This window comes from Carassius auratus, unplaced genomic scaffold (assembly GCF_003368295.1).
Source record: "Carassius auratus strain Wakin unplaced genomic scaffold, ASM336829v1 scaf_tig00015176, whole genome shotgun sequence".
NCBI lineage: Eukaryota > Metazoa > Chordata > Actinopteri > Cypriniformes > Cyprinidae > Carassius > Carassius auratus.
Genome location: NW_020524555.1, coordinates 5,544 through 31,376, shown reverse-complemented (window position 1 = coordinate 31,376; position 25,833 = coordinate 5,544). Strand labels below are relative to the sequence as shown.

Genomic DNA, 25,833 nt, shown 5'->3' with positions numbered 1-25,833 from the left:
GTTGTATTGTATTGTTAATACTGAATAAAAAAAAAAAGTGGGCGTTTGCTGTGTGTTTCTAAATCATGCAATCTAAATGACCCCCCTTACTTAACCCCACCCCTAAACCTAATGTCACTATGACGTCAACCAATCAGGTATCATGGTGTAAAAACAAACTGATCTGGTAACTCCCATTACTTTCCCGCAGAGACCTATACTTGAAAGGAAAAAGAAACGAGGATGCACAAATAAGAATTGAGAAGCACCCCTGCAGTCTGCAGACAGAGCCTTCTCCTCTTGGAGAACACTTCTTTATAAAGCATATTTTATTTTAGATGGACTAGAAATAATTTTTAATTTATAAAGTTTTATTTTTAAATGTAAGTCAGTAACAATTGGCTGAAGCAAATTTATTTTTCAAAAGGAGACCCTACCCCATTTTGGAGATCTGCAGTTATACACACTTGGAAGAATGGGTGAGTTTTTCAAAATATGAAGTGAATAAGTTTGTTTGATAGGTGAATAAAAAGTTCAGAGATGGCATGATGACGGTATTTCCTGCTTATCGCTGTAATCAACTGTAGCCTGTAAGTTATAGCATGTAGCATGAGTTGTAAGTTTGAGTCTCGGGCCGGCAGGAATTGTAGGTGGGGGGAGTGCATGTACAGTGCTCTCTCCACCCTCAATACCATGACTTAGGGTGCAAGAGCATAAATGGCTGCCCACTGCTCCCGGTGTGTGTTCACAGTGTGTGTGTGTGTTCACTGCTCTGTGTGTGTGCACTTCGGATGGGTTAAATGCAGAGCACGAATTCGGAGTATGGGTCACCATCATAGACTGTATAAAAACATGGACGTATGTCAGTGACGTCACCCGTAGACTCCTGAAGAGACTTTTTGAAGCCTAAAGTGTGAAGAGCGAGCCGTCGCCATCTTGGCAGCGCGTGACTCTCACGGACAACCGAAAATGGGCAAAAGAGCGGGAGCTGGTTGCTGAAGCCACAGTGACAGCAGTGGCAATTCACCTTTCACTCAAGTGGCCACGCCCTTAATTATGCAGAACTTTAAGGCTTAATATAATTTAAACGGATAAGTTACAAAAAAATTCACCCCCCTCACAGTTGTCATGAAGGGCAAAATTAGGTATATAGACCAAAATCAAACGATTAGGAATGACACAGATCCCTGTCCATGATTGCAAATTTGGTTACTTCCGTTCACACTGAAACGCTTTCCGTTTATACTGAAAATTCATGCACATCCACATATGAAATCACTCGCATATACATATGTACACATATAATGCATATGTTTTTCTCATCTGAACTGCAGAACAAGCAGAGAGATTTGCGCACGCGCATTATATTAATGTACTTTGGCGCTAAAATAATGCGCTCTTGACATAGGTGAAAGTCTGTTTGACGTGACATATTTACCGCCGCGCACTCTCTGTCCGCTGTTTTACGCGACATTTCCCGCCGCGGGCTCTGTACGCTAGTGCTTATCTGTATGTGACCATAGACTGTATGCGAGGCAAGTGTTAGTTTATGTGTGAGTGTGCACACTCATTGGGATAATTGTAAATGCACAAAAACAGACAGAAAAGACATGCCATCGTGGAAATAAAATAAATAACATTTAACTTAATGGCCATTTATACCATCTCTCCGCGTCTTCCTGCTGCTTCTCATCACGCCACCAAAACACGATCAAACCACAAAAACTCTTCTAAAGTCGACGTTCTTTGATGGAGAGATTCAGATGTGAGCTCTGGAGAAAATCCTCTCGCTGACAAACACCCGTGTGCTGCGCGACAGAGTGATCTGAGTACTCCAAGTACGCGAAGACAATAGCGCAGCAAACACACTAAAGATTTGCGCACGGAGATTCTTCAAACTGATTATGTCGAGTCCCAATTCGCCTACTTATACTACGACCTAAAAGTATGTACTTTTTTTGTGAGGGAAAAGTACATACTTTTGAGTGTGTAGCAAAAGAGTATGCACGCTCTGGGACATACTTCGATGACGTCATGCAACATGAACGACAACGTGGTTGACTAGTTACGCTCACCACAACTGTTAACGTTTCATTCATTCTTTATGTCCAATAAAATTTTATTTACTATTCCCATCATTTTTTCTCATCGTTTTTTTTCTCAATACATTTTTCTATGTGTGCTTCTACCAAGTTGAGAAGTGAGGAAGCAAGGCTGCGTCGTAGAACCAAACGCAGGTCGTTTGTGAGGCGGCTGGTTCTGACGTTCATGTGCAATGTGTGTAAAGAAATAAAATATAACTTTAATTAGGGTTAAACATTTGAATTCTTACACTTAAAAGCTGAGGGCGCATCTCCGCTGCTGCACCCGGCTGCCATGTTTACATCACCGCAAAGCTCCTCCCTCCCGTACGCAATGGGTTGTGGGCAATATTAGCACTTAGAGTGTGCATTGATCTGCACTTCGAATTCTAACCGGAAATAGTAGACCATCCGGGTATCTTTGGAATACTATTTTCAACATACTACGATTTGGGACGTACTAATTCTAGTTTCGTATACTATTTAGGACGGATAGTATGCGAATTGGGACTCAGCATGTGAATCGCTTTAAACGTCCTTATGGTTGGCTAACACTTCCATCGATCAAAACTGTGCTGGCTAGGCATTGGCTAGCTTACAATAGCCAAACACGAGGTGTGGCGATTGTCAAACCCGCTAAACCAGTCAGTGACCCCTGGAGTGTTCTGGGCTATAACATTGCCTGTGATTGAAGGAAAGAGACGAGGGAGGGTTTTACTCGGAAGAGACCATTCTATGAGAAACAAGAGCTGGAATACGATTTAGAATCGATATTTCTTTGAAAATGGACGCTATCTACCACTATAACTCAAATCGCGCATGTAAACAAAGGAGGGTCTTTCATTTTTTCCCCTATTTATTTGTTGTTTTGGATTAAAAAGTGGGATGCATCTTGAAGAGTGGACCCTTACCTTGAAATGTGTGCTGGTGTTTCTTGGAATAGTCCGAGCTGACCAGAACTATAGGCGATGAAACGTAAGTACTTCCGCGCAATTTGTACAAGTTTAAATGACCGGTCCTATGTTAACCCTTTCCTCTCTGCTGTATTGATTTAAAAAACAAGCTCAGAACGTGGATATTGAGTGTTTTAGCTTTCAAATGATATATAGTTTATGATAGTTTATTGAATATTTTTCTAAAACAAAGGTTATTAAATTGACAGCCATGCCCTGCCACACCCTATCGGCCCGTGGCCGGGCCGGTGCAGGTTAAGATTAATAAAGTAACAAATAGTAATCTGGCGCTACAAAAAAAATCTAATCAAATTTAATTGACCTTCAAGGGGGCGGGGCGCCCCCCTTATATAGTGGCAGGGGAAATCTTGCCGTACGTTTTCAGTGGAGGGAACGAAAGCTCTCTAAATCTAAAATATCTTAAACTGTGTTCCGAAGATAAACGGAGGACTTATGGATTTATGGATTTGGAATGACATGAGGGTGAGTCATTAATGACATAATTTAATTTTTTGGGTGAACTAAGATAATGCACTGATACAGTAGGCCTACGTTCAGCCAGCTATGTCTGCTGTACGATCTGGGATGGAAATTTAACTTTTTTGTCCACCGGCCACTGTGGCTGGTGGATTTCAAAATCTACCAGCCACTCAATGTTTTTACCAGCCACTTTCTTGTTTTCAACCGACAATGTGTAACTGCATGTGAAAATTTATACTACAAGATCTACAAGATTTAAGCATTTTATTTAATCTCAAGTCTCAGTGAAATACTGACATTTTCTCTTTCTCTCTTATACACACACAAACCATGAGTAGGGCAGATTAAACAAAAAACTAACATTCCTCCACCCATCCTCCCCACTCCCAGTCCAATTTACTCCTGCTTATCAGAATCTGATTCTGAAGTTTCAGAGGTGCTTTCCTGAGCGTTCTTCTTCCCCTCCATGAACTGTGGCCTTCTAGCAGTAGCGGTTTTAGGCACGGGCGAACCGGGCAACCGCCCGGGGCGTCATTTTTTCGTGACACATTGGGGGCGGCAGCACGAGCAGATAAACAAAAAATCCTCTGTGTCACGAAGCGGTTTTTTCGTCATTTATATCATTTCACTGTGTGTGGAATTGGCAAATTGGCGCTCCCTGCAGCTGCCGGCGCCCCTGCTTGCTGAAAATATCCACTGAAGCTCTGTGTTGTGAGAGAAGTGTAAGGGAGTGGGGCGAGAGGCGCGTGCAACATTTCACCTCTGGGTCTCTCTCAAATGGAAGGGACAGGGCGGGGGTGGACGGGGACGGGGGATCCACACTAGTAATATAATTAATAATAGGCTAAAGTCAGTCACACACCTCGACTTTCTTCCAAATAACGCACATTTCATTCATAATGTTATAATACAGGCCTATAGTTCCTGCAAATGATACTAGGTAATACAAAACGATTATGCGGTCATCAAGGTGAATTGGTTTAGTCTTGACTTCTGGTCCTGAGTGACAGTTGGGGGGATGGGAAATCTGTTGATTGTCGAGTGCCAAATAAACATGATGGAGATGGAGAAGAAAAGGTCAAAGCCAGGTGCCCAATTTCGAAAAAAAAGAAAAGAAGAAGAGGAGAAATGAGCAAAAGATAAAGGTATGCAACTATTGTCTCTGTATGATTACAGTATCCATTTCATGAATTAAGGGCTAATGTTAATTGGTGGTGGGTATAACTCTTTGTTAGCCTTTTTGCTATGATGCTTGCTATGCTTATACAACAATAATTTGGTTTCAACTCAATCACGAGATCTAATTTATAATATTGTGCTTTGCAATAAAACTGTTAAAAGTTCAGTTATCATTTCCATCAGTTGGTTTAACATTAGGCCCTGTAAATAACCAACGCCATTTTATTTGCTACACAGTATGCTAAGTATAGTTTCCTAAGTATAGTTTTACAAGTCATAACTAAAAGTGTGTTATGCGTATAATTTGAGGCAGTGACCTAATGGCACCTCCATGAAAGTTGGATTGATATACAAATTTTGGTTGAAAAATATCCTGAAACCCAAAAAGTTTTTGTTTTTGCCTATACATATTATTTAAAGTCATTTTATTTTTTTAAACAACTGAGTCCCAGTGACCATAGCATAACGTGAATAAAATATAATTTTTCAATGTATTTTTTTTTACTATTTGTTTCTATGCTCTAAACAATGTGATGACATGGGGGAAAAAATGAAAGAAATAAATGTTTTTTTTTTTTCCGGGTCTAGGAGGATATAGCGTGTAATGACAGACAGTGTGTAAGAGCATGTTTATGTAACCCTTCTATTATGTTTTGAGTCAATTTGACCCTAGGCTGTTTTAGCTTTTTAAAACATTATCCTATGGTCTTTTGATTTCAAATGCAGTTAAATTGCAATTACATGGGCACTTCTAAAATATTTTGGAGCATCCTCTGCCACTGGTCAGGATGAGCCAACCACCTCCTCCGCTACACATATGTCTCCACAAATATCTGATATTGAGGATGAAGACCTCTTTGCCTCTACTTCTACCCATCATGAGCTTTCAGGTGTGCATATCGTGTGTGTGTGGGCTACAAGACAACTGCAATTTAATGTAATTTTAATATTTCTGATAATTTATGAGTAGGACTGTGTTTTTTCACTGCTATGTGTTTTGAGTAATATGCCAATATGCTGTCTGATAGAAATGCCTGGAGCTGAACCCCCACTGAGCCCCACTGGCCCTCACATCTGACTGACAGGATTCGGACTGAGCTGGTTCACAGAGGACCAAGTAAAGTGCCACCTGGCTTTGTTTTCCGTAGGAATGAGAGTAATGAGAGAAGTTGCCACCACTAATATTTTAAGAAGACATTAGTAAGTGGTGAAAAGATGGCAAGAAGTTGGCTGATTTATTCAATTAAGAACAACAGCCTCTTTTGCTTCTGCTGCAAATTGTTTTCCAAGAGGAACATCAATTTAACAAGTGCAGGAATGACAAATTGTAAACATGCATGCAGTGATCTCACATCATATGAAAACAGTTGTTATAATAAAATATTGCTGTTTGTGCAGAACTTTGTTCGCAATTTTTTTGGTGTGTGTGTGGGGGGGGGGGTGTGCACTCTGGTTTTAGAGTCACGGTTTTCGGTACAGTTCGGTATGTGCTGTGTTTATGGAAAAACTATACTGAATATTCTATCCAACTACAAGCAACAACACAAATAAATACAACAGAGTAAAGATACAAACAATAAACAGTGATTTTCAGGTTTTTAATTTTTTTTTTTTTTTTAGGCAGGTCTAGCATAAGTTTTTAGGTACAGAAATTGAAAACGGTAATCAAATGTAAAACAGCATTGCATATCGGACTGTATAAATTAGAGATTATTCTTTATTAAAGTTACAAAAGCTTTTTAATTAAGGGAAGTTAGTGATTTCTTTGTTGTTGCTGTTCGATTAATATAAAGACTGTCACTTTAAGATAATGCACTGATATAAATGATAATTTAGTATTAGTACTCGATGTCGCCGCACATGGCTGCTTCAGTGCTTGGCTCTCCAGTGTTTGTGCTTTTTTTGTTCGTTTTTTCCTGTTTTTTGTTTAACAAACACGATCAGTTTCACCAGGGATGAACTGCTGAACATTCGGCAGAACACACCACAAGATCTTTTACCGGTTTTAAATTATTCAGACGTTTTACTGAACGTTGTTATCGGAGGAGCGGCGGCGCTGATCAAGCGCTTCAGGACGCGCAGACGGGGGAAGAGAGCGCGAGCGCTCGTCAGACTCAGGAAGCGCGGATTTCGAACGCCGTTGCCTAGCATCCATCTCGCAAATCTCAGCTCTCTACCCAACAAAACAGACGAACTGCTTCTGCTCTCTCAGACAAATAAGGATTTCTCTCACTCTGATGCTCTTTGTTTCACAGAAACCTGGCTGAATGACGCCATACCGGACAGCACGCTCCATCTGCCGGGCTTTCAGCTGTTCAGAGCGGATCGCGAATCAGAATCAACTGGGAAATCGCGCGGCGGCGGGACATGCTTTTACATCAATGAACGGTGGTGTACAGATGTAACCGTGTTAAAGAAGATGTGCTGTCCTGATCTAGAAATGCAGTTTGTCAACTGCAAGCCGTTCTATTCGCCGCGGGAGTTTCACTCGTTCACTCAGTGTTTACATCCCTCCGCAAGCGCATGTGAGCTCAGCTTTACAGAAACTTGCTGATCAGATCACAGACACAGAACAACAACACCCGGACTCTGTTTTAATCATTCTTGGGGACTTTAACAAAGCCAATCTCTCCCGTGAACTGCCAAAATACAGACAGCATGTTACATGTCCCACCAGAGACAGTAATATATTGGATCACTGTTACACCACAATAAAGGATGCATATCACTCTGTTCCACGAGCAGCTTTGGGAAGTTCTGATCACTGTCTGGTTCATCTTATACCGTCCTACAAGCAAAAACTTAAATCTGCTAAACCTGTAGTAAGGACTGTGAAGAGATGGACCAGCGAAACAGAGCAGGATTTACAATCTTGTTTTGACCTCACTGATTGGAGTGTTTTTGAAGCTGCTACCACCGATCTGGACGAACTCACAGAGACCGTAACATCCTATATTAGTTTCTGTGAGGATATATGCATTCCTAACTCAACTTCAGTGTGGAGAGGTCTAAGAGCCATCACGAACTACAAGACACCATCCCCTTGCACTGAGGCTAATCAACGACTTGCTAACGACCTGAATGAGTTTTATTGCAGATTTGAAACCCCCATCACCCATTTTGACCATCTCCCTACACAACCATTAACACATCCTGCAATCCCACCCTCCACACCAACTGCTCTTCAAATCTGTGAATATGATGTGCGCCAGGTCTTCAAGAAGAACAAAAGAAGAAAAGCACCAGGCCCAGATGGTGTTACACCAGCCTGTCTGAAAATCTGTGCTGACCAGCTGGCCCCATCTTTTCACAGATCTTCAACAGATCCCTGGAGTTGTGTGAAGTGCCTTCCTGCTTCAAACGCTCCACCATCATCCCCATCCCAAAGAAACCCAAGATAGCAGAACTTAACGACTACAGACCTGTGGCTCTAACGTCTGTCATCATGAAGTTGTTTGAAAAACTGGTTCTGGCTTATCTGAAGGACATCACTGGACCATTACTGGACCCCCTCCAGTTTGCTTACCGAGCAAACAGGTCCGTGGATGATGCAATCAACATGGGATTGCACTTCATCCTGCAACATCTGGACAAAACAGGGACTTATGTGAGGATCCTATTTGTGGATTTTAGTTCGGCATTCAACACCATCATCCCAACAGCCCTTCAGACCAAACTGACCCAGCTCTCTGTTCCTAGCTCCATCTGTCAGTGGATAACCAGCTTTCTGACAGATAGGCAACAGTTAGTGAGACTGGGGAAATTCACATCAAACAGCTGCTCCACCAACACTGGTGCCCCTCAGGGATGTGTTCTCTCCCCTCTGCTCTTCTCCCTGTACACCAACGACTGCACCTCTAAAGACCCCTCTGTCAAGCTCCTAAAGTTTGCAGACGACACTACAGTTATCGGCCTCATCCAGGACGGTGATGAGTCTGCTTACAGACAAGAGGTTGAGCAGCTGGCTGTCTGGTGCAGTCTTAACAACCTGGAGCTGAACACGCTCAAAACAGTGGAGATGATCGTGGACTTTAGGAGAAACCCACCTGCACTTTCCCCACTCACCATCATGAACAGCACTGTGACTGCAGTGGAGTCATTCAGATTCCTGGGAACCAACATCTCTCAGGACCTGAAGTGGGACAATCACATTGACTCCATTGTTAAAAAGGCCCAGCAAAGGTTGTATTTCCTTCACCAGCTGAGGAAGTTTAACCTGCCACAGGAGCTGCTAAAATAGTTCTACTCTGCCGTCATTGAGTCTGTCCTCTGTACTTCAATAACTGTCTGGTTTGGTTCAGCAACAAAACCAGACATCAGAAGACTACAGAGAACTGTTCGGACTGCTGAAAGGATTGTTGGTGCTCCCCTGCCCACCCTTCAAGAACTGTATACATCCAGAGTGAGGAAAAGGGCTCAGAAAATCACTCTGGATCCCTCACATCCAAGTCACCCCATCTTTTGAACTTTTACCATCTGGCCGGCGCCTCAGAGCCGCAAACACCAGAACAGCAAGGCACAAGAACAGTTTCTTCCCCCAGGCAATCTACCTCATGAACAGTTAAATGTTCCCTACTTATGCTTATAAACGTGCAATATCCTTACATCAATATCCCAACATCTCACTCAATCCTATTCCATTATCATTTATAGCACAATTGTTTATACACTTATTTATTTGCCAATTTGTAAATCTCTTTTTTTTTTTCTTTTTTTTTTCTGTGTGTTGTTGTCTCTGTGTACTGGAAGCTTATGTCACTAAAACAAATTCCTTGTATGCGTAAGCATACTTGGCAATAAAGCTCTTTCTGATTCTGATTCTGTTTCTGGAGGTAGGGTGTTCGTGTGGGGTTTCAGTGGAGGGTGGGGTGTTTTGAGTTCAGGGCTCTCACAGCCTGGGGGAAAGAGCTGTTGAGCAGTCTGGTGGCGCAGGCTCTGATGCTCCTGTACCATCTTCCTGTTGGCTTTGCTGGAGCATCATTTAAGGAAAATGTCCAGGATGGATGGGAGAGGGGCACCGATGATCTTTGCTGAGGGTCTGCTGGAGGGTCTTGCGGTCTGCTGTACTACAGTTCCTGTACCAGACAGTGATGCAGCTGGTCAGCACGCTCTCTATGGTTCCTCTGTTTAAAGTGGTCAGGATGAGCGGAGGGAGACTTTTCTCTGCTCTTTTCAGCCGGCGGAGAAAGTGTAGCCGCTGTTGTGACGTGAATTTCAATATAATGTCAATTCATTTGTTTGTTTATCGTCTCTGTTTTCTTCAGGTAATCACTGGCACAAGCGTCGTAAAACCGGAGGGAAAAGAAAGCCCTATCATAAGAAAAGAAAATATGAACTGGGTCGCCCTCCTGCCAACACAAAGGTGCTATACTGTAGTTAACAAAATCAAAGATTTCATCAAAGATCATCAACTAACATAATCATCTGGCTATTTTTATCATTTCATATGGATTTGATTTGAATGACTACAGAGACACAAGTGGTTAAATGGTGCATAAACTAAAAAGTGATGCATAAACTACATAGAGAATACATAAACCTGTATAATAATAATTTACATAAAAATAAATCAATTTAATAATTATTTGTAAAATGTTTAGATCGGCCCCCGTCGTATTCACACAGTGCGCGTGAGGAGAGGCAATAAGAAATACCGCGCGCTGAGACTGGACAGGGGGAACTTTGCCTGGGGCTCTGAATGTGAGTGCAAACCCTGCTCATAATTAAACTCCCTTCCTTCCTTCCTTCCTTCCTTCCTTATCTCCTCCTGTTATTTTAGCTCCAAAAGCAATTTCCTACATTTTTATTACATTGATCTCATTTATAAGATGAATTTGGTTTGTAGGTTTGTAAGTTTGAGGACTAAACTGACCGGCTCTATTGTATTACTGTACTTTATTATTGACTTTTTAAAAATGTGCATTTATAAGTATTAAAACCGTTAAATGCCTTTAGACTGAGATCATGGAAGGGGTGCCTGGAAATTTTGTGTGAAGTATCTGATGTTACACATCACTGTTAAACAAAACAATTTGCTTGCGCGGGGGAAAACTGTTTATTGTTGAGTTTTCCACAATTTGAGCCATTCACAACCACCTCCATTTTCTTAAACTGATCATTGAGAAGAGGATGTTTTTTCAACAGCATTAGCTACTCATTACTCTACTCATTTCCATTAATCCATTCAATCCTTACAGTATGTGTCCTAATCCTTGCTGACTGATTTAGTAATATCACAGGATGTTCTAATTTTTATTCATTATTCATAATTTGAGGAACAAGAAACAAGCCAAATTGTGGTCGCACAAACTCATTTCAGTTTTTTTTTCTGCGTTGTTCAAAACCACTCAGACTAGTCTCAGTCAAAGACAAACATTTGTTTAATTAGTCAAAGAGTCCCACTGATTCTGTTTAAGTTTGCTTTTTACTGTTCTTCTGTCTTAGTCCAGGCCTGTTCAGTGTGGCAGAGCAGACGGATACATCTTGGAAGGGAAAGAGCTGGGCCCATATTCATAAATAATCTTAATGCAAAAAGTAGCTCCTAGTGACAAAATTCTAAGAAAATTCTTAGAAATGTGGGCGTTTACTCTTAAAATTAAAGAAAAAATCCTAGTAAAGAAAAAATTAATTCAGAAAGCATATTAACCCTTAAAAGAGGTCTTAAGGTCAAATTTGTTAAGAGCAAAGACGAGGACTTTTAAGAGGTTTAAGAGTTTCTTTAGCAGAAGAGAAAATGGCAGAAAGACGAAGAGGCAGAAGAAATGTGTTGTAGACAATGGATGACAGTGAGTTAATAAGACGCTATAGATTATATAATAATAATTTATAATTTAATATATAAATTAAAGTAATCACTACATTACGATATTTGGCAACTGGGAAAATGCAACAATGCAATAGTGATGATTTGGGTCTGTCACAACCTTCTGTAAGCAGAGTGATCACACAAACAATTACAGCACTTTCAGAACATCTTATTGTGTCGCAGTTCATTTCGTTTCCACTGGACATTCACACCTTGCAGGCTCAAAAAAACTGCATTTATGAATATAGCAGGCTTATAGGTGCGCACAAGCAAGGGGAATGAACCGTTAATAGTTTGTGCTATACGCTCCCATGTCTGCTTCTTGTCCCTTGTTGTGACACCCGGCCCGAATTTTCCTTTAAGAATGGCCTTGTGTTCATCCACTAACTGGGCTAACAGTAAACACTGTTCCTCTGTCCAGTTTTCACCATACTAATAAAGAAAAACAAAACATATGGGAGGACATTGCTACCAAACTAACTGCAACCAGGGGTGTTCAAAGGTCAGGGAAGGAGGTCCGCAAGAAGTGGCAGGATTTTGCAAGCCTGGCAAAAAGGAAGAGGGCACTGCAGAGGACTGCAATTAAAAAAACAGGTGGTGGGACCAATGAGTCCCCCCTTCTTCCCAGCCGAGGAAGAAAAGGCATTGTCAATACTTGGCACAAGTGCTTCAGATGGAATTAGTGGTGGTACTGACATCCATGGAGGAGTAGGGATAACTCAACCTGAACCTGAGTCAGGTCCTTCATGCTCAGAGGAACCATTAGTTTCATCTGCCATCTCCGAGCATCTACCATCTCCTAGTCCTCCAAAAAAAACCTCCCAGGACACAGCCTCCATCTTCAGTGGTCCAGACTGCAGCCACAACAACTCAGCAGTTTGAGAATGTCTGTAGCTGTAGTCAGGACCTAGTGCAGCTGGAGAGAGAGAAACTAGATGTCTTGAAAGACATTAGGCAATGCCTTCAAGAAGCCAATGAGAGAGATAACAACTTCCAACAGCAGCTCATTGAGCTCAAGAAGGCCAAACTGGCCTTAGAAGAGAGGAGGGTTGCACTAGAGGAGATGAGTTTTGCAAGGCCCTCAATTTCTGTGCCAATTATCTTGCCTGAAGACACAGGTAATGTGATTTATTGTTTCAGTAATTTGTGCAGTGTGAAATGTTTTCTATATGTAGTTATGACTCATCTCACTGTACAATGTATTTTGCAGGTTGGGGGGAACTGAATAACCCAAATTAATAAAACTATGCAATGTTTTTTTTATTAATAAAGCTATATGCAGTGTTTTTGATGTCCATGTGTTTGTTGAACCATGCACACGAGGCCTAAGACCATATGAAATAATATAATAATTGTTATGAGTTCTTCCAAATGTTTCTGAAGTAAATGGCTAATGGTTGATGATTATTTTCAGACATAAGCATTTAAGTTTCAATATTATTAATATAAAGTCTATATATTTGGCGTGACAGATAACACAAATATATATACAGTACTTCATCTAGCCAATACATTTCTACATGTATAGACAAAAAAATCAACAACATTTTTTACCAGTACTGTTCTATGTATACATTTTTATAATAAACACAACTTTTCATCATTATGAACAGAGGATAGATTAAAGGAATATAATATGTAATCTATACAGTTTCTAAGCATGCCACACCTTCACTTTCTTCAAGGTAGGGCCTAATGTCATTACTGAAATTGATGATAGGCAGTGGGATATGTGAACATTATCACAGCCTGATGACCTTCACATGGTTTCTTCAATTAAGCTAGGATTAGTATAGAGTTTACACCTCACTAGACTTGCAGAGGAAATCATGGCTGCACTACAGCGTGTTCTTCAATTGAGGGTCAGAGAAAGACAAAGACAGAGATGACCACGAAGTAGACTGGTGACTTTTAAATGCCTTCATCAGACAGCATCAAATAGCATTGGACCTCTGCTGAATGCATGCCACCAGGAGAAATTTTGCCTTGTCCCCTGAAATCCAACTCCTATCAGCCTTGAGATTTTATGCAACAGGCAGTTTTCTCCAGGTACTTGGTGATGGGCTTGGACTAAGTAAGGCATCAGTTTCAAGAGCTGTTCAAGCGGTCACCAATGCATTACTTCCACTTGCTGTGGAACACATTCAATTTCCAGCATCAAGACAGGACATCACAGAAATACAACAGTATTTTTTAACACATCATCACATCCCACAGGTCATTGGAGTGATCGATGGTACCTTGATCCCTATCCTTACACCATCTGTGGATGGCCATGTATATATATGCCGCAAAGGCTATGCAGCTATAAACTGCCAGGTGATCTGTGACCATAAGGGTTTGATTACAGACATTGTGGCAAGGTGGCCCGGAAGCACACACGACTCACCAATTCATCTGTTGGTCAGGAGGCACAAAACTTACAGGGACAGTGGAGGCTGCTTGGGGACAGTGGATACCCACTGAGGCCATATCTCTTCACACCTGTGGCTAATCCTATGAATAACAGGGAGACAAATTTCAACAAGGCACACCGTGTTGCACGTAGTATTGTGGAACGCACAATAGGGAGGTGGAAGATGCGCTTTCGGGCAATTCACCAGTCCAGCGGTGGTCTTTGTTTGCTCCACAAAAGTGCTGTGCAGTAATAATAGTAACAGCTATGCTGCACAACATTGCAGTGCAGATGAGAGTGCCCTTACTTAACAGGGAGGAAGATGAAGAGGTGGAGGAGGAGGATGTGGAGGACGAAGATGGCATGGGACCACATGGCCAACCAAGAAATGCCCAATACATGGCTGATTTTCCTGCACGTCAGCAAGTCATTGACAGATTTTTTTGAATTCATTCCTATTTTGCCCAGTCCTTGAAGCAAATTTCCCACATTATTTCTTTTATGATTTTTTTTGTTCATTCATTTAATTTAGATGTTTTTTTATCTTGTTTTCCCCTTTTTATTTATTTCATTTATAAATTCATGTAAACAAAAAACGAGTACAATAAAGTGTACAATAAAGTACAATCAAAATATTATTATATTACTCGCGTTGCAGTGTGTTAAATCTAGATAAAATGCTTTTGGGAAACAGACCGTAATATTAAGATCAATCGTACGATCGTTTTTACGATCAACTTAAGCTTACGATGCTTTTGGGAAATGCAGCCCTGGTCAGTTTAGTCCTCAAACTTACAAACCTACAAACCAAATTCATCTTATAAATGAGATCAATGTAATAAAAATGTAGTAACTTGCTTTTGGAGCTAAAATAAGAGGAGATAAGGAAGGAAGGAAGGAAGGAAGGAAGGGAGTTTTAATTATGAGCAGTGTGTGCACTCACATTCAGAGCCCTGGCAAAGTTCCCCCTGTCCAGTCTCAGCGTGCGGTATTTCTTATTGCCTCTCCTCACACGCACTGTGTGAATACTGCCTTTCTTAAAGGAAAATTCGGGTCCGATGTCACAGCAAGGGACAAGAAGTAGACATGGGAGTGTATAGCACACACTATTAACGGTTCATTCCCCCTGCTTGTGCGCACCTATAAGCCTGCTATATTCATAAATGCAGTTTTTTGAGCCTGCAAGGTGGGAATGTCCAGTGGAAACGAAATGAACTGCGACACAATAAGATGTTCTGAAAGTGCTGTGATTGTTTGTGTGATCACTCTGCTTACAGAAGGTTGTGACAGACCCAAATCATCACTATTGCATTGTTGCATTTTCCCAGTTGCCAAATATCGTAATGTAGTGATTACTTTAATTTATATATTAAATTATAAATTATTATTATATAATCTATAGCGTCTTATTAACTCACTGTCATCCATTGTCTACAACACATTTCTTCTGCCTCTTCGTCTTTCTGCCATTTTCTCCTCAGCTAAAGAAACTCTTAAGCCTCTAAAAAGTCCTTGTCTGTGCTCCTAACAAGTTTGACCTTAAGACCTCTTTTAAGGGTTAAGATGCTTTCTGAATTACTTTTTTTTTACTAGGATTTTTTCTGTAATTTTAAGAGTAAACGCCCAGCTTTCTAAGAATTTTCTTAGAATTTTGTCACTAAGAGCTACTTTTTGCATTAAGATTCTTTATGAATACAGGCCCTGGAGTTTAACTTTATAAGATGAATTTGGTTTGTAAGTTTGAGGACTAAACTGACCAGCTCTATTGAATTACACTTTAACTAACAGGTTGCACTCGCAAAACCAGGATCATTGACATTGTGTACAATGCCTCTAACAATGAGCTTGTGAGGACCAAGACCCTGGTGAAGAACTGCATTGTTCTGGTAGACAGTACACCGTTCAGGCAGTGGTATGAAGCCCACTACGCCATTCCACTGGGCCGCAAGAAAGGGGCAAAGCTGGTAGGCTTTCATTTCACAGCTCACTCTATAAAAAGATGAAGATGTGTATTATTAGAAATGAAATTCAGGCATCTGAACCGCAGTGTTTATGCTCCCTTTCATGCATATTGCACATAGCAAGAGCTTTTCCAAAACCACAAGCTCCAATATGTCATCTTTATATGGTTGTTACAATGCAAATTTTCAGAGGAGCTTTTTTTTTTGCCAGAATATATTTATTACATTTTTTTGCAAACACAAACACAAGACAAACAACCACAATGCCTTTCAGAAAGCCATCTCTTTACAAAGCAACGGTCTGAAAATATTTATCACTTATCTTTAAAATAAAAATATAAAATAAAATACATGAATTGTACAAATCAGGTGGTACAAATTATTATCCAGAAGGGAACTGCAGTGTCCACACATCTCAGTCATTGTCATCTGTTAAATCCAAATCTTTGGCATAATCAATAAAAGTATTCCAGATATTCTCAAAAAGTCCCTGTTTGCCTTTTAGCACATATGTAATCCTCTCTAGCGGCAGAGCAGACAGCATCTGCCGTAACCATAAAGTGCCTCTTGGTCTACATGTTTTTTTCCAAAATAAAGCTATCTTTTGGCGTTGAGCAGACTAAGGTCTATAAATGTACGTTCATTTTTAGTATAATTATGCTTCTCTGGATATAAGCCCAATATAAACAATTTTGGATCTAGTATTATTTGTTTGGAAATAATATTTTGAATAATCTCTCTTACTTCTTCCCAAAAGAGAGTCATTTTTGTACAATGCCACATACAGTGAACCAGTGTTCCTCTACATTGTTTACACTTTGAACACACATCAGGAATATTTCCATTATATCGACAGAGTTCCACTGGAGTCACATATGTCCACATTAACCATTTAAATTGAATAACTTTAAGACGAGTATTTATTGATGTTGTGTGGGCTAAAGTACATGCATTCTGCCAGTCTTCCTCTGAAAGCTGTAATGACAAATCATCCTTCCAAGCTTTAAATCTATCATGAGAACTTTCCGAAACGTAAGACATAATCAGATTATAAAACTGAGAAATAATGCCTTTCTTTTGACTATCTTTTAACAACATTTCTTCCAAGTCTGAAGTGGTGGGTTTCTTTAATATATTGTTTTGACCTGTTCTTATAAAACTCCTGAGTTGGAGATATTTAAAGAAATGTTTTTTTATCTAAGTGAAATTTATCTTGTAATTCTTGAAAGGTCATAAGTATATCAGATTTTGGTAAATACACATCTCGAACCATTCTCAGTCCCTTGGTTTCCCATAACTTAAATGTTGCGTCTGCCCTGCCTGGTGGAAAAAATTGGTTGCCCCATAATGGACTAAATTGAGACAGACAATGTGGATCTTTCATAAGTGTCTTCACATCACTCCATACTTTTATCATGTTTTTAAGAATTGGGTTTTCAATTTCTCTTAATAGTTTCTTTATTGTATTTGAGTATATATATGAGGGAAGAGGTAAGTTCAATCCTTGTGATTCCATTTCTATCCAATGCGGTGAATGATTAGTATAATAAAACATAATAGACCTTAGTTGCGCAGCCCAATAGTACAACTTAAAATTAGGACATTTCAAACTTCCACGTTTATAAGGCAAGTACATTAAAGACAAACAAAGTCTTGCCCTTTTATTATTCCAGAGAAAGCGTATAAACATTTTCTTCATTTGTGAGAAAAAACCAAATGGGGATGGCAGGGGAATATTCTGAAACAGATATAGTAGCTTTGGAAGAATGTTCATTTTTAAAATGTTAATTCTCCCAATTATAGATATTGGCAGCGGCATCCATCTATCAACTGAATTTTGTATTCCTGTTACTAAAAGATTGTAATTTACCTCAACTATTTTTTCTAAACTTGGTAAAATCTGTATCCCCAAGTACTCAAATTGTGTCACAACATTAAACTGTATAACATCTGGGATTGGGTTTGCTCTTTCATGTTTATTTAACAATAAAATACAAGACTTGGTTTTATTGAGCTTGTAACCTGAAATTTCACTAAATGACTGGATGACTTCCAGAATGATCCGTATTGATGTGTTCAGATTTGAAATAAATAAGATCACATCGTCTGCAAACAAAGAAATCCTATGTTCAGTTGGTCCTACTGTAATTCCACTAAGTTGAGGATGGGAACGTATTGCAATTGCCAATGGTTCTATTGCTAACTTGAATAATAAAGGCGAGAGCGGGCAACCTTGTCGGCACCCGCGTTTTATTGCTATCGGTTGAGAAATATTTCTATTAGTGATGATTTCATCAAAATTGTTACCACATCCAAATTTTTCTAATACCCGGAAAAGATATGGCCATTCAACCCTATCAAAGGCCTTTTCGGCATCTAATGATAAAAGAGCTGTATCCTGCATCCTCTTTATAATGAATAATATTTAATAATCTCCGTACATTGTGGAAGCCTTGCCTTCCCGTGACGAATCCATTTTGATCTAGATTTATTAAATAAGGGAGAGTTTTTTGTAATCGTTTTGCTAATAATTTAGAAATGATTTTTAAATCTGAATTCAAAAGACTAATGGGTCTTAGATTTTCACATTTATCTAAAGGTTTTCCTGGCTTAGGCAGGAGAGTAATCAAGGCTGTATTTAATGAAGGAGGAAGAAAATTCGATTGAAAAATTTCTTCAAACATGTCCAATATAGGTACCAGAAGTTTATTCTTAAATTTCTTATACAGATCTATAGCAATGCCATCAGGCCCTGCTCTTTTCCCAGATTTCATGCTATCAATGGCTTGTCCAATTTCTTCTATTGTAAATTTTGAATTTAAATTAACTCTATCATCCTCCGAAATAATGGTTATATCTTTTTTATTTAGAAAGATGCTTATATTGTCAAGTTTAATTGATGCTTGTGCTTCATATAATTCTTCATAATAGCCCTTAAACGCATTATTAATTTCTATTGGATCCAACAGTGTCTGCCCATTTGATATTATTGAAGTGATTGGCGATTTAGTTTCAAGCTGTTTTATTTGCCATGCCAACAATTTGCCAGCCTTATCACCTTGCTCGTAAAATGTTTGTTTCAAGCGTAGAAGACTTGAGGCAGCTCTAAAAGCAGACTGCTTATCATATTCAGCGCTCAGTAATAATAATTCTTTCTTCAATTGTGAATTACTAATATTTTCAGAATTATTTACTTTCGTTTGAAGGGCTCTTATTCGATTTTCCAATTGTAATCTAGTTTCCTGTGTCTTTTTTGATTTAGAACCTGTATAACTAATGATATGCCCTCTCAGGAAAGCCTTGAAAGCTTCCCACCTAACGCATGCAGAAGTTTGTGTAGTGTTAATTTGAAAGTACTCATCTATCTGTTTTTCTAAATATTTCACCAAGTCTTCATCTTGTAGCCATTTATGTTGGAAATGCCATCTTGGTGGATCTCTTAATAATTTATCATCTCTGTAGACCAAACAGCATGGTGCATGATCCGAGATCACAATATTATCATAAGAGCAGTCAGAAATTTTAGATTGCAATTCTGAAGAGACAAGAAAAAAATCGATTCTAGAGTATGTATTAAAAGTTCCCGAATGACAGGAATAAGCTCTAATATTCGGTTTTCTCTCTCTCCATATATCTAATAAATTTAAATCTCTCATAAACCTATGGATTGTAGCCCTACTGTTGTTATGTGAATTGTCATCCCCAGTTGATCTGTCTATTTCTGGGTTTAATGTACAATTAAAGTCCCTGGCTATCATATGGAGTCCTGGAAGCGTTGAGAGAGTAAGAAATAGGTCATTATAAAAATTGCTATCATCCACATTAGGACCATAAACATTTGTTAAATTTAGCATTTCTGATAACAAAGATCCTTGAAGTATTAGAAATCTTCCCCTTTTATCTTTAATAATATTTTTTATTTTAAATGGAACCGACTCATGAATTAGTGTCATAACCCCTCTAGCCTATTAGCTCTAGCTTGTAAACGATGCCACATACACAGTGCCCTTCCATCTCCTTCTCACCCTTATACTATCATCAATGAGATGAGTTTTGCAACAGTACAATTTTAGCATTCATTTCTTTCAGTTTATTCATAACCTGTTTTATCTTTTGAAGACGTTGCAGACCTCTGCAGTTCCATGAAATAAAATTAAGATTCACTTCTTGAGACAAAACTTATAAAAAATAAATAGAATTTTACCAGGTTGCTTTGCAATGTAAAACTATCCTCGCTTATAGGCATAACAAACTGGTATGTTAGAACAAACATCCAACACTCTGAACTAGCATAACCCCCCTCTCCCCTCCCCCACTCAAGAGGGTACCCCCCTCCCTGCTGTTGGTCTCCCGTTATTGCTAAGACCGGTCCACACCAGTGAGGATCAGTCAAACCACTCTCTTGTTCCAACCTACTCCAATTACTACTGCTGCTGCTACACTCTAAAAAATATTAACTTATAACTCCTGCTCACTTCGATTAACACTCGACTTGTTGTATGATAACAACACCTTAATTTGTCTCATAATAATGTGACATCTTATGATCACTGTTGAATAGAAGTACACAGTCATGCTGTATAATACACTTTTGTAAATACTTTAGTACAGAATAATTACGTGTCAGTTATTAAGTGAAATAAAATAGTAAAATAAATAAAAAATGGGCTTGTAATGGTTATTTGTGTCGTACTTACAACAAATCACATATCACATTAATTGGCTCTATCATCTTGTGTTCCTGTCTCTTCTTCATGTAAGTGTTCCCGTATTTTCCTGAGAAAAATGTGTGACTCAGCAGGGGTTTTAAAAGAATGAGTTTTGCCCTCGTGAGTAACGAGCAGGGTCGCAGGATGAGACACTCCATGGCGAATACCCAGTTTACGTAGTTCCGCACGAACAGGGTCAAACTTCTTCCTCAGCTGGGCAATTCCCGTAGCCAAATCCGGGTAGAAACAGACGTGTTGGTCTTTGCAATAAGCCTCCTTTTTTTCCCGTGCAGCGGTATAAACTGCCTGTTTGTCCTTATAGTTGTGAAACCTCATTATCACCGTCCTCGGGCGTGATGCGTTGTCGTTCTTTGGTCCAATTCTGTGCGCTCTTTCCAAAGAAATAGAGGACTGTAGCCCTTCATTCTCCAACGCCTCGGGGATCCATTTCTCTAAAAAGGCACTAATATCCCTACCTTCAGCACCTTCTGGCAAATTCACAAGCCTTAGATTGTTTAAACGAGATCTGGCTTCTAAATCCATAAGTTTATCTTCCATGGTTTTGTTCTTAGCTTGTAGCGTATTGACTTTAGCTTGCAAGCTAATTAGCTCGTCTTCCACGGCGCTCCTCCGCATGGGACATGCGTTCATTGCAGTCACTAATCTCCTTTTTCACATCTTGTAGAGTTGCTGCCAGTCTATCAAGCCTAGAGGTGAACCCTGTTTCCATTGAGCCTAACTTTGCCAGTATTTGATCAGCTTTGGTACCTGCTGGTTCATTTTCATTTTCAGTTTGCGTAGTCATGGCCTGATTATCTTTGTTTGCTTCGTCACAAAGATTACAGTCAAATAGGCTCGACTGTCTGGTTGTCCCACCTTTCCCCTTCTGTGACTTTACCGAGCTAGGCATCACACCTCAAAAACTTCTTCTATTTGAGACTATAAGTGAGCAGGAGAGCTTTTTTGTGAACTTAGCAGCAGAGCAGCAAAAAACACGTCTTCCTACATAACCGGACCCCCAGAGGAGCTTTTTAATGCAATGCTGAAACATTGGAAAAAGTAGAGCAAATTTGAACTTCATGCAATGAAAATAATGCAGACACCTACTAGTATCATAACACCTGCGACAATTTGATAAATAAATGGCAATATAAATACACCTTTAGACTTCAGATTTTTAACTTTAGAGGTATGGGTTAGTCCGGCATCTTAACTAGGAATAAACTAATATTATTTTCTCATTAAGCTCAAATATTCAATTCAGATATACAATTAAAGACTGGGACCTTGTTCAAACAATCCATACCACATAAAACACAAAAATCTAAACCTTCTTGGTGCTTTTAAGTGCATTATTTTGAGAAGTTGCCTTTGTGAATTTACATATATATCTTCATCGCTCAGACTCCAGAAGAGGAGGAGATCTTGAACAAGAAATGGTCAAAGAAGGTTCAGAAGAAGATTGATGGACGCAGGAAGAAGAGCAAGATTAGCAGTTGGCTGGAGGAGCAGTTCCTGCAGGGCAAGTTTCTTGGTGAGTTTTCCACAATTTGATTTTGAACCATTCACAACCACCTCCATTTTCTTAAACTGATCATTAAGAAGAGCATGTTTTTTCAACAACATTAGCTATAGGTTACTCATTTCCATTAATCCATTCAATCCACTGTTCAAAGCAAATACAAATTACAGTATGTGTCCTAATCCTTGCTGACTGATTTAGTAATATCACAGGATGTTCTTATTTTTATTCATTATTCATAATTCGTGGAACAAGAGACAAGCCAAATTGTGGTCGCACACACTCATTTTCAGGTTTTTTTTCTGCGTTGTTCAAAACCAGTCAGACTAGTCTCAGTCAAAGACAAACCTTTGTTTAATTAGTCAAAGAGTCCCACTATTTCTGTTTAAGTTTGCTTTTTACTGTTCTTCTGTCTTAGCCTGTATTGCGTCCAGGCCTGGTCAGTGTGGCAGAGCAGACGGATACATCTTGGAAGGGAAAGAGCTGGAGTTCTACCTCCGAAAGATCAGAGCCAAGAAAGGCAAATAGACAACTGAATGCAGCGTTTTATACTCAAGTACCTATTACAGTCCTGGCAAACTTTCATTGTGGCTGGTAAGGGGGGCGATCCCTCTACATTCATCAGGAACTGCAAATTATTAACATAAAGTATAGTTGTAATCTCCAATGGATAACATGTATGTGATTCCAAAGTTACCCACAAGGAACTATTTTCCAGCTTCCAACTTATAATATTTCTAATTTGGCAGGCCCAGTAATACCATAGAAAATTTGGAAGTCCTAAGCCCCCTTTCCGACATGATTTCATTAAAGTAGACAACTTAATTCGGGGAGTCTTATTGTTCCATATAAACTTTGTTAAACATCTATTAATTAATTTTAAAAAAGAAAAAGAAATATAACATGGTAACATATTAAAAGCATAAATAAACTTAGGGAGTATACTCATTTTAATAACACTGATTTTCCCGATAAGAGATAGTAGGAGAACATACCAAGTCTGAAGTTTTTTTTTACAATTCTCCAGTAAAGAGTTATAGTTGTTCTTAAATAATTTATCCAAAACGAGTGTCACTTGTATTCCCAAATATTTAAAACCATATGCGGACCAAGAGATAGGACATTCTTTTCTAACATTTTCTTCATTTGAAATATTAAGAGGGCAAGCAATTGATTTTTGTAAGTTAGCCTTATACCCTGAAATCCTAGAAAATCTTTGAATATCTGCCAAAACATGGGGCAAAGTTAACATAGTTTCAGTGACAAAAAGTAAAGTATCATCCGCATATAGTGAAATTTTGTGATATTGTATACCTGTAGTCACTCCCTTTATCATAGGATTATTTCGAATCAACTCAGCAAACGGTTCTAAAGCAATAACAAATAATAATGGAGAGAGAGGGCAACCTTGTCTGGTACCTCTTCCTTAATACATTAAGGGAGATTTCACATTATTAGTGCAAACAGTTGCATTTGGAGTAGCATATATTGTTTGAATCCATTGAATAAAATTATGACCTAATTTGAATTTATCTAGTACTAAAAACAAAAAATCACATTCTAAGCGATCAAACGCCTTCTCGTCATCGAGGGATATTAATAGTGAAAGTGTTTTTTACTGATTCAAATAGTGAATATTATTAAATAGCCGTCTAGTATTGTCAGATGAATGACAGCCTTTAATAAACCCAGTTTGGTCTAACTATTAAATTAGGGAGATTTTTTTCTAATCTCTTTGCTAACAGTTTTGTGATAATTTTATAATCACTGTTAAGTAGACTTATATGATGCACAACTCTGAGGATCTTTCCCTTCTTTCAAAATAACAGAGATTCTAGTTGGGTCAGTTAGAATATTTTGAAGCATCGAAAATACATTTTGGTCCAAAAATAGCAAAAACTACGACTTTATTCAGCATTGTCTTCTCTTCTGTGTCTGTTGTGAGAGAGTTCGAAACAAAGCAGTTTGTGATATCCGGTTCGCGAACGAATCATTCGATGTAACCAGATCTTTTTGAAACAGTTCACCAAATCGAACTGAATCGTTTTAAACGGTTCGCGTCTCCAATACGCATTAATCTGCAAATGACTTAAGCTCTTAACTTTTTTAATGTGGCTGATGCTCCCTCTGAGTTAGAACAAACCAATATCCCGGAGTAAATCATTTACTCAAACAGTACATTGACTGAACATCTGTGAAGAGAGAACTGAAGATGAACACCGAGCCGAGACAGATAATGACTCGTTACGTCATATGACGCGTTCTCTGAGAAACCCGGTTTCTTGGAGCGTACTGTAGCTTAGAATAGGTACACTTTTTTCTTAATTTCTGCCCGTGGGTGTTGTAAAACATATGTATTCTTATGTATGTCTTTTTAAATTAAAATTTTCATACAAAAATCCGTATAAATTTAGTTATACAATTAAATTGAAAGATGTCCTTTAAACTGTGTTCCCAAGATAAATGGAGGTACTGGTTTGGAACGACATGAGGGTGAGTTATTAATGACATAATTATGATTTTTGGGTGAACTATCCCTTTTAAGTACTATCTAAAAGCAAGTAAGCTGGTTAAACTAATATCAAATAAAAAAATAAAATAAAAAAAACTATGAATTTAAGCTTTAAAATAGCTATTAAGTTATTTGCATTTTTAAAACATACAGATTGAAAGTACACCTAGCAAACATAAGCACATAAATTTAAAATAAGTTAAATGAAGAAAATACATCTTTGAGGCGAAAACACACAAGCTTATCTTATACGGTTACATTTGTTTTACCTTTTTTTATTAATACACTTATAACTTAAATAACCTTATTCAAAACTCAAAGGCACCCACACAACTGTACAAAATTAACATATTATAAACAAATAAAGAAAACTCTATATCCTTAACAATAATTAAATCCTTTTACTTAATATATATAAAACAGTGCTTACCCAAGTCATGATACTGTCGGGAAAAAAAGCCACCGAATTTAAAGACTTCTCGAAGACGAAGCAGGAGAGGTTGAACTGGCCATTTTGGAGCCACCTAAGCAGCTGTACAGAAGCACATATTGTGAAGAAATACCATTCAGATCTTATTGTTAATTATTCTCATAGCCTGCACATTACCTGCCAGAGCGATTGCACTGTCGAGAAAAAAAAAAACCTCGCGCTTGTCTGACCCTTCTCAGGCAACTCGAAGGCGAAGCAGGAAAACTGAAATAACTAACTTGCTGCAACCTACACCGTTGTAAAGATGTGCATATTGTGAACAAATTTCATTCAAATCATGGCTTGAATTGATACACAAAGAACCACCGCTTTCCGGAGTGATAACAATGAAGGACCAACGTTAACTGGGCGCCACCTGAGGCAACTCTAAAACGGCGTACAAAAGCACATATTTTGAACAAACACATTTCAACTCTTATGGTAAATATTATATAGAGAACAGCACCTACCGGAGAGATTAACTTACACTGTCAGGCAGAAAAAATAGGCGATGTCTGACCTGAGGCAACAATAAGACCAGGCGGAAAAATTGAATTGACTAACTTGCCGCCACCTATGTTCTACAAAAGCGCATGTTGTGAACATACTTCATTTAAATCATATCATGAATTGGTACACATAGAACTTCACTTACCAGAGCGATCACAATGAGGGAATAAACAGGAAACCTTCCGCTTAAGGAAACTCGAAAATGAAACAGGAGAAATTAAAATGGCATTGTTTATAAAAAAATGATCGAACTGCGCATGCTCATCAGCCTTTGTGGG

General features: G+C 38.8%; 1 protein-coding gene across 1 annotated transcript; it reads left to right on the top strand.

Moving 5' to 3' along the window:
- The first annotated feature begins 201 nt into the window (after positions 1-201).
- On the top strand, positions 202-23,375 carry LOC113074568 (40S ribosomal protein S8-like). The gene is made up of 6 exons (XM_026247427.1): positions 202-458; positions 9,937-10,034; positions 10,273-10,372; positions 15,661-15,836; positions 21,947-22,076; positions 22,483-23,375. The coding sequence occupies exons 1-6, from the start codon at positions 455-457 to the stop codon at positions 22,590-22,592; spliced, it is 618 nt and encodes a 205-aa protein (XP_026103212.1). The 5' UTR covers positions 202-454; the 3' UTR covers positions 22,593-23,375.
- Positions 23,376-25,833: the final 2,458 nt, after the last annotated feature.

Bases quoted from the DNA above. Each gene is read 5' to 3' on its own strand.
- LOC113074568 (XM_026247427.1), top strand. The intron at 10,035-10,272 runs GTGCTATACTGT...TAAAATGTTTAG, and splicing joins GCCCTCCTGCCAACACAAAG to ATCGGCCCCCGTCGTATTCA. The intron at 22,077-22,482 runs GTGAGTTTTCCA...CTTCTGTCTTAG, and splicing joins CCTGCAGGGCAAGTTTCTTG to CCTGTATTGCGTCCAGGCCT.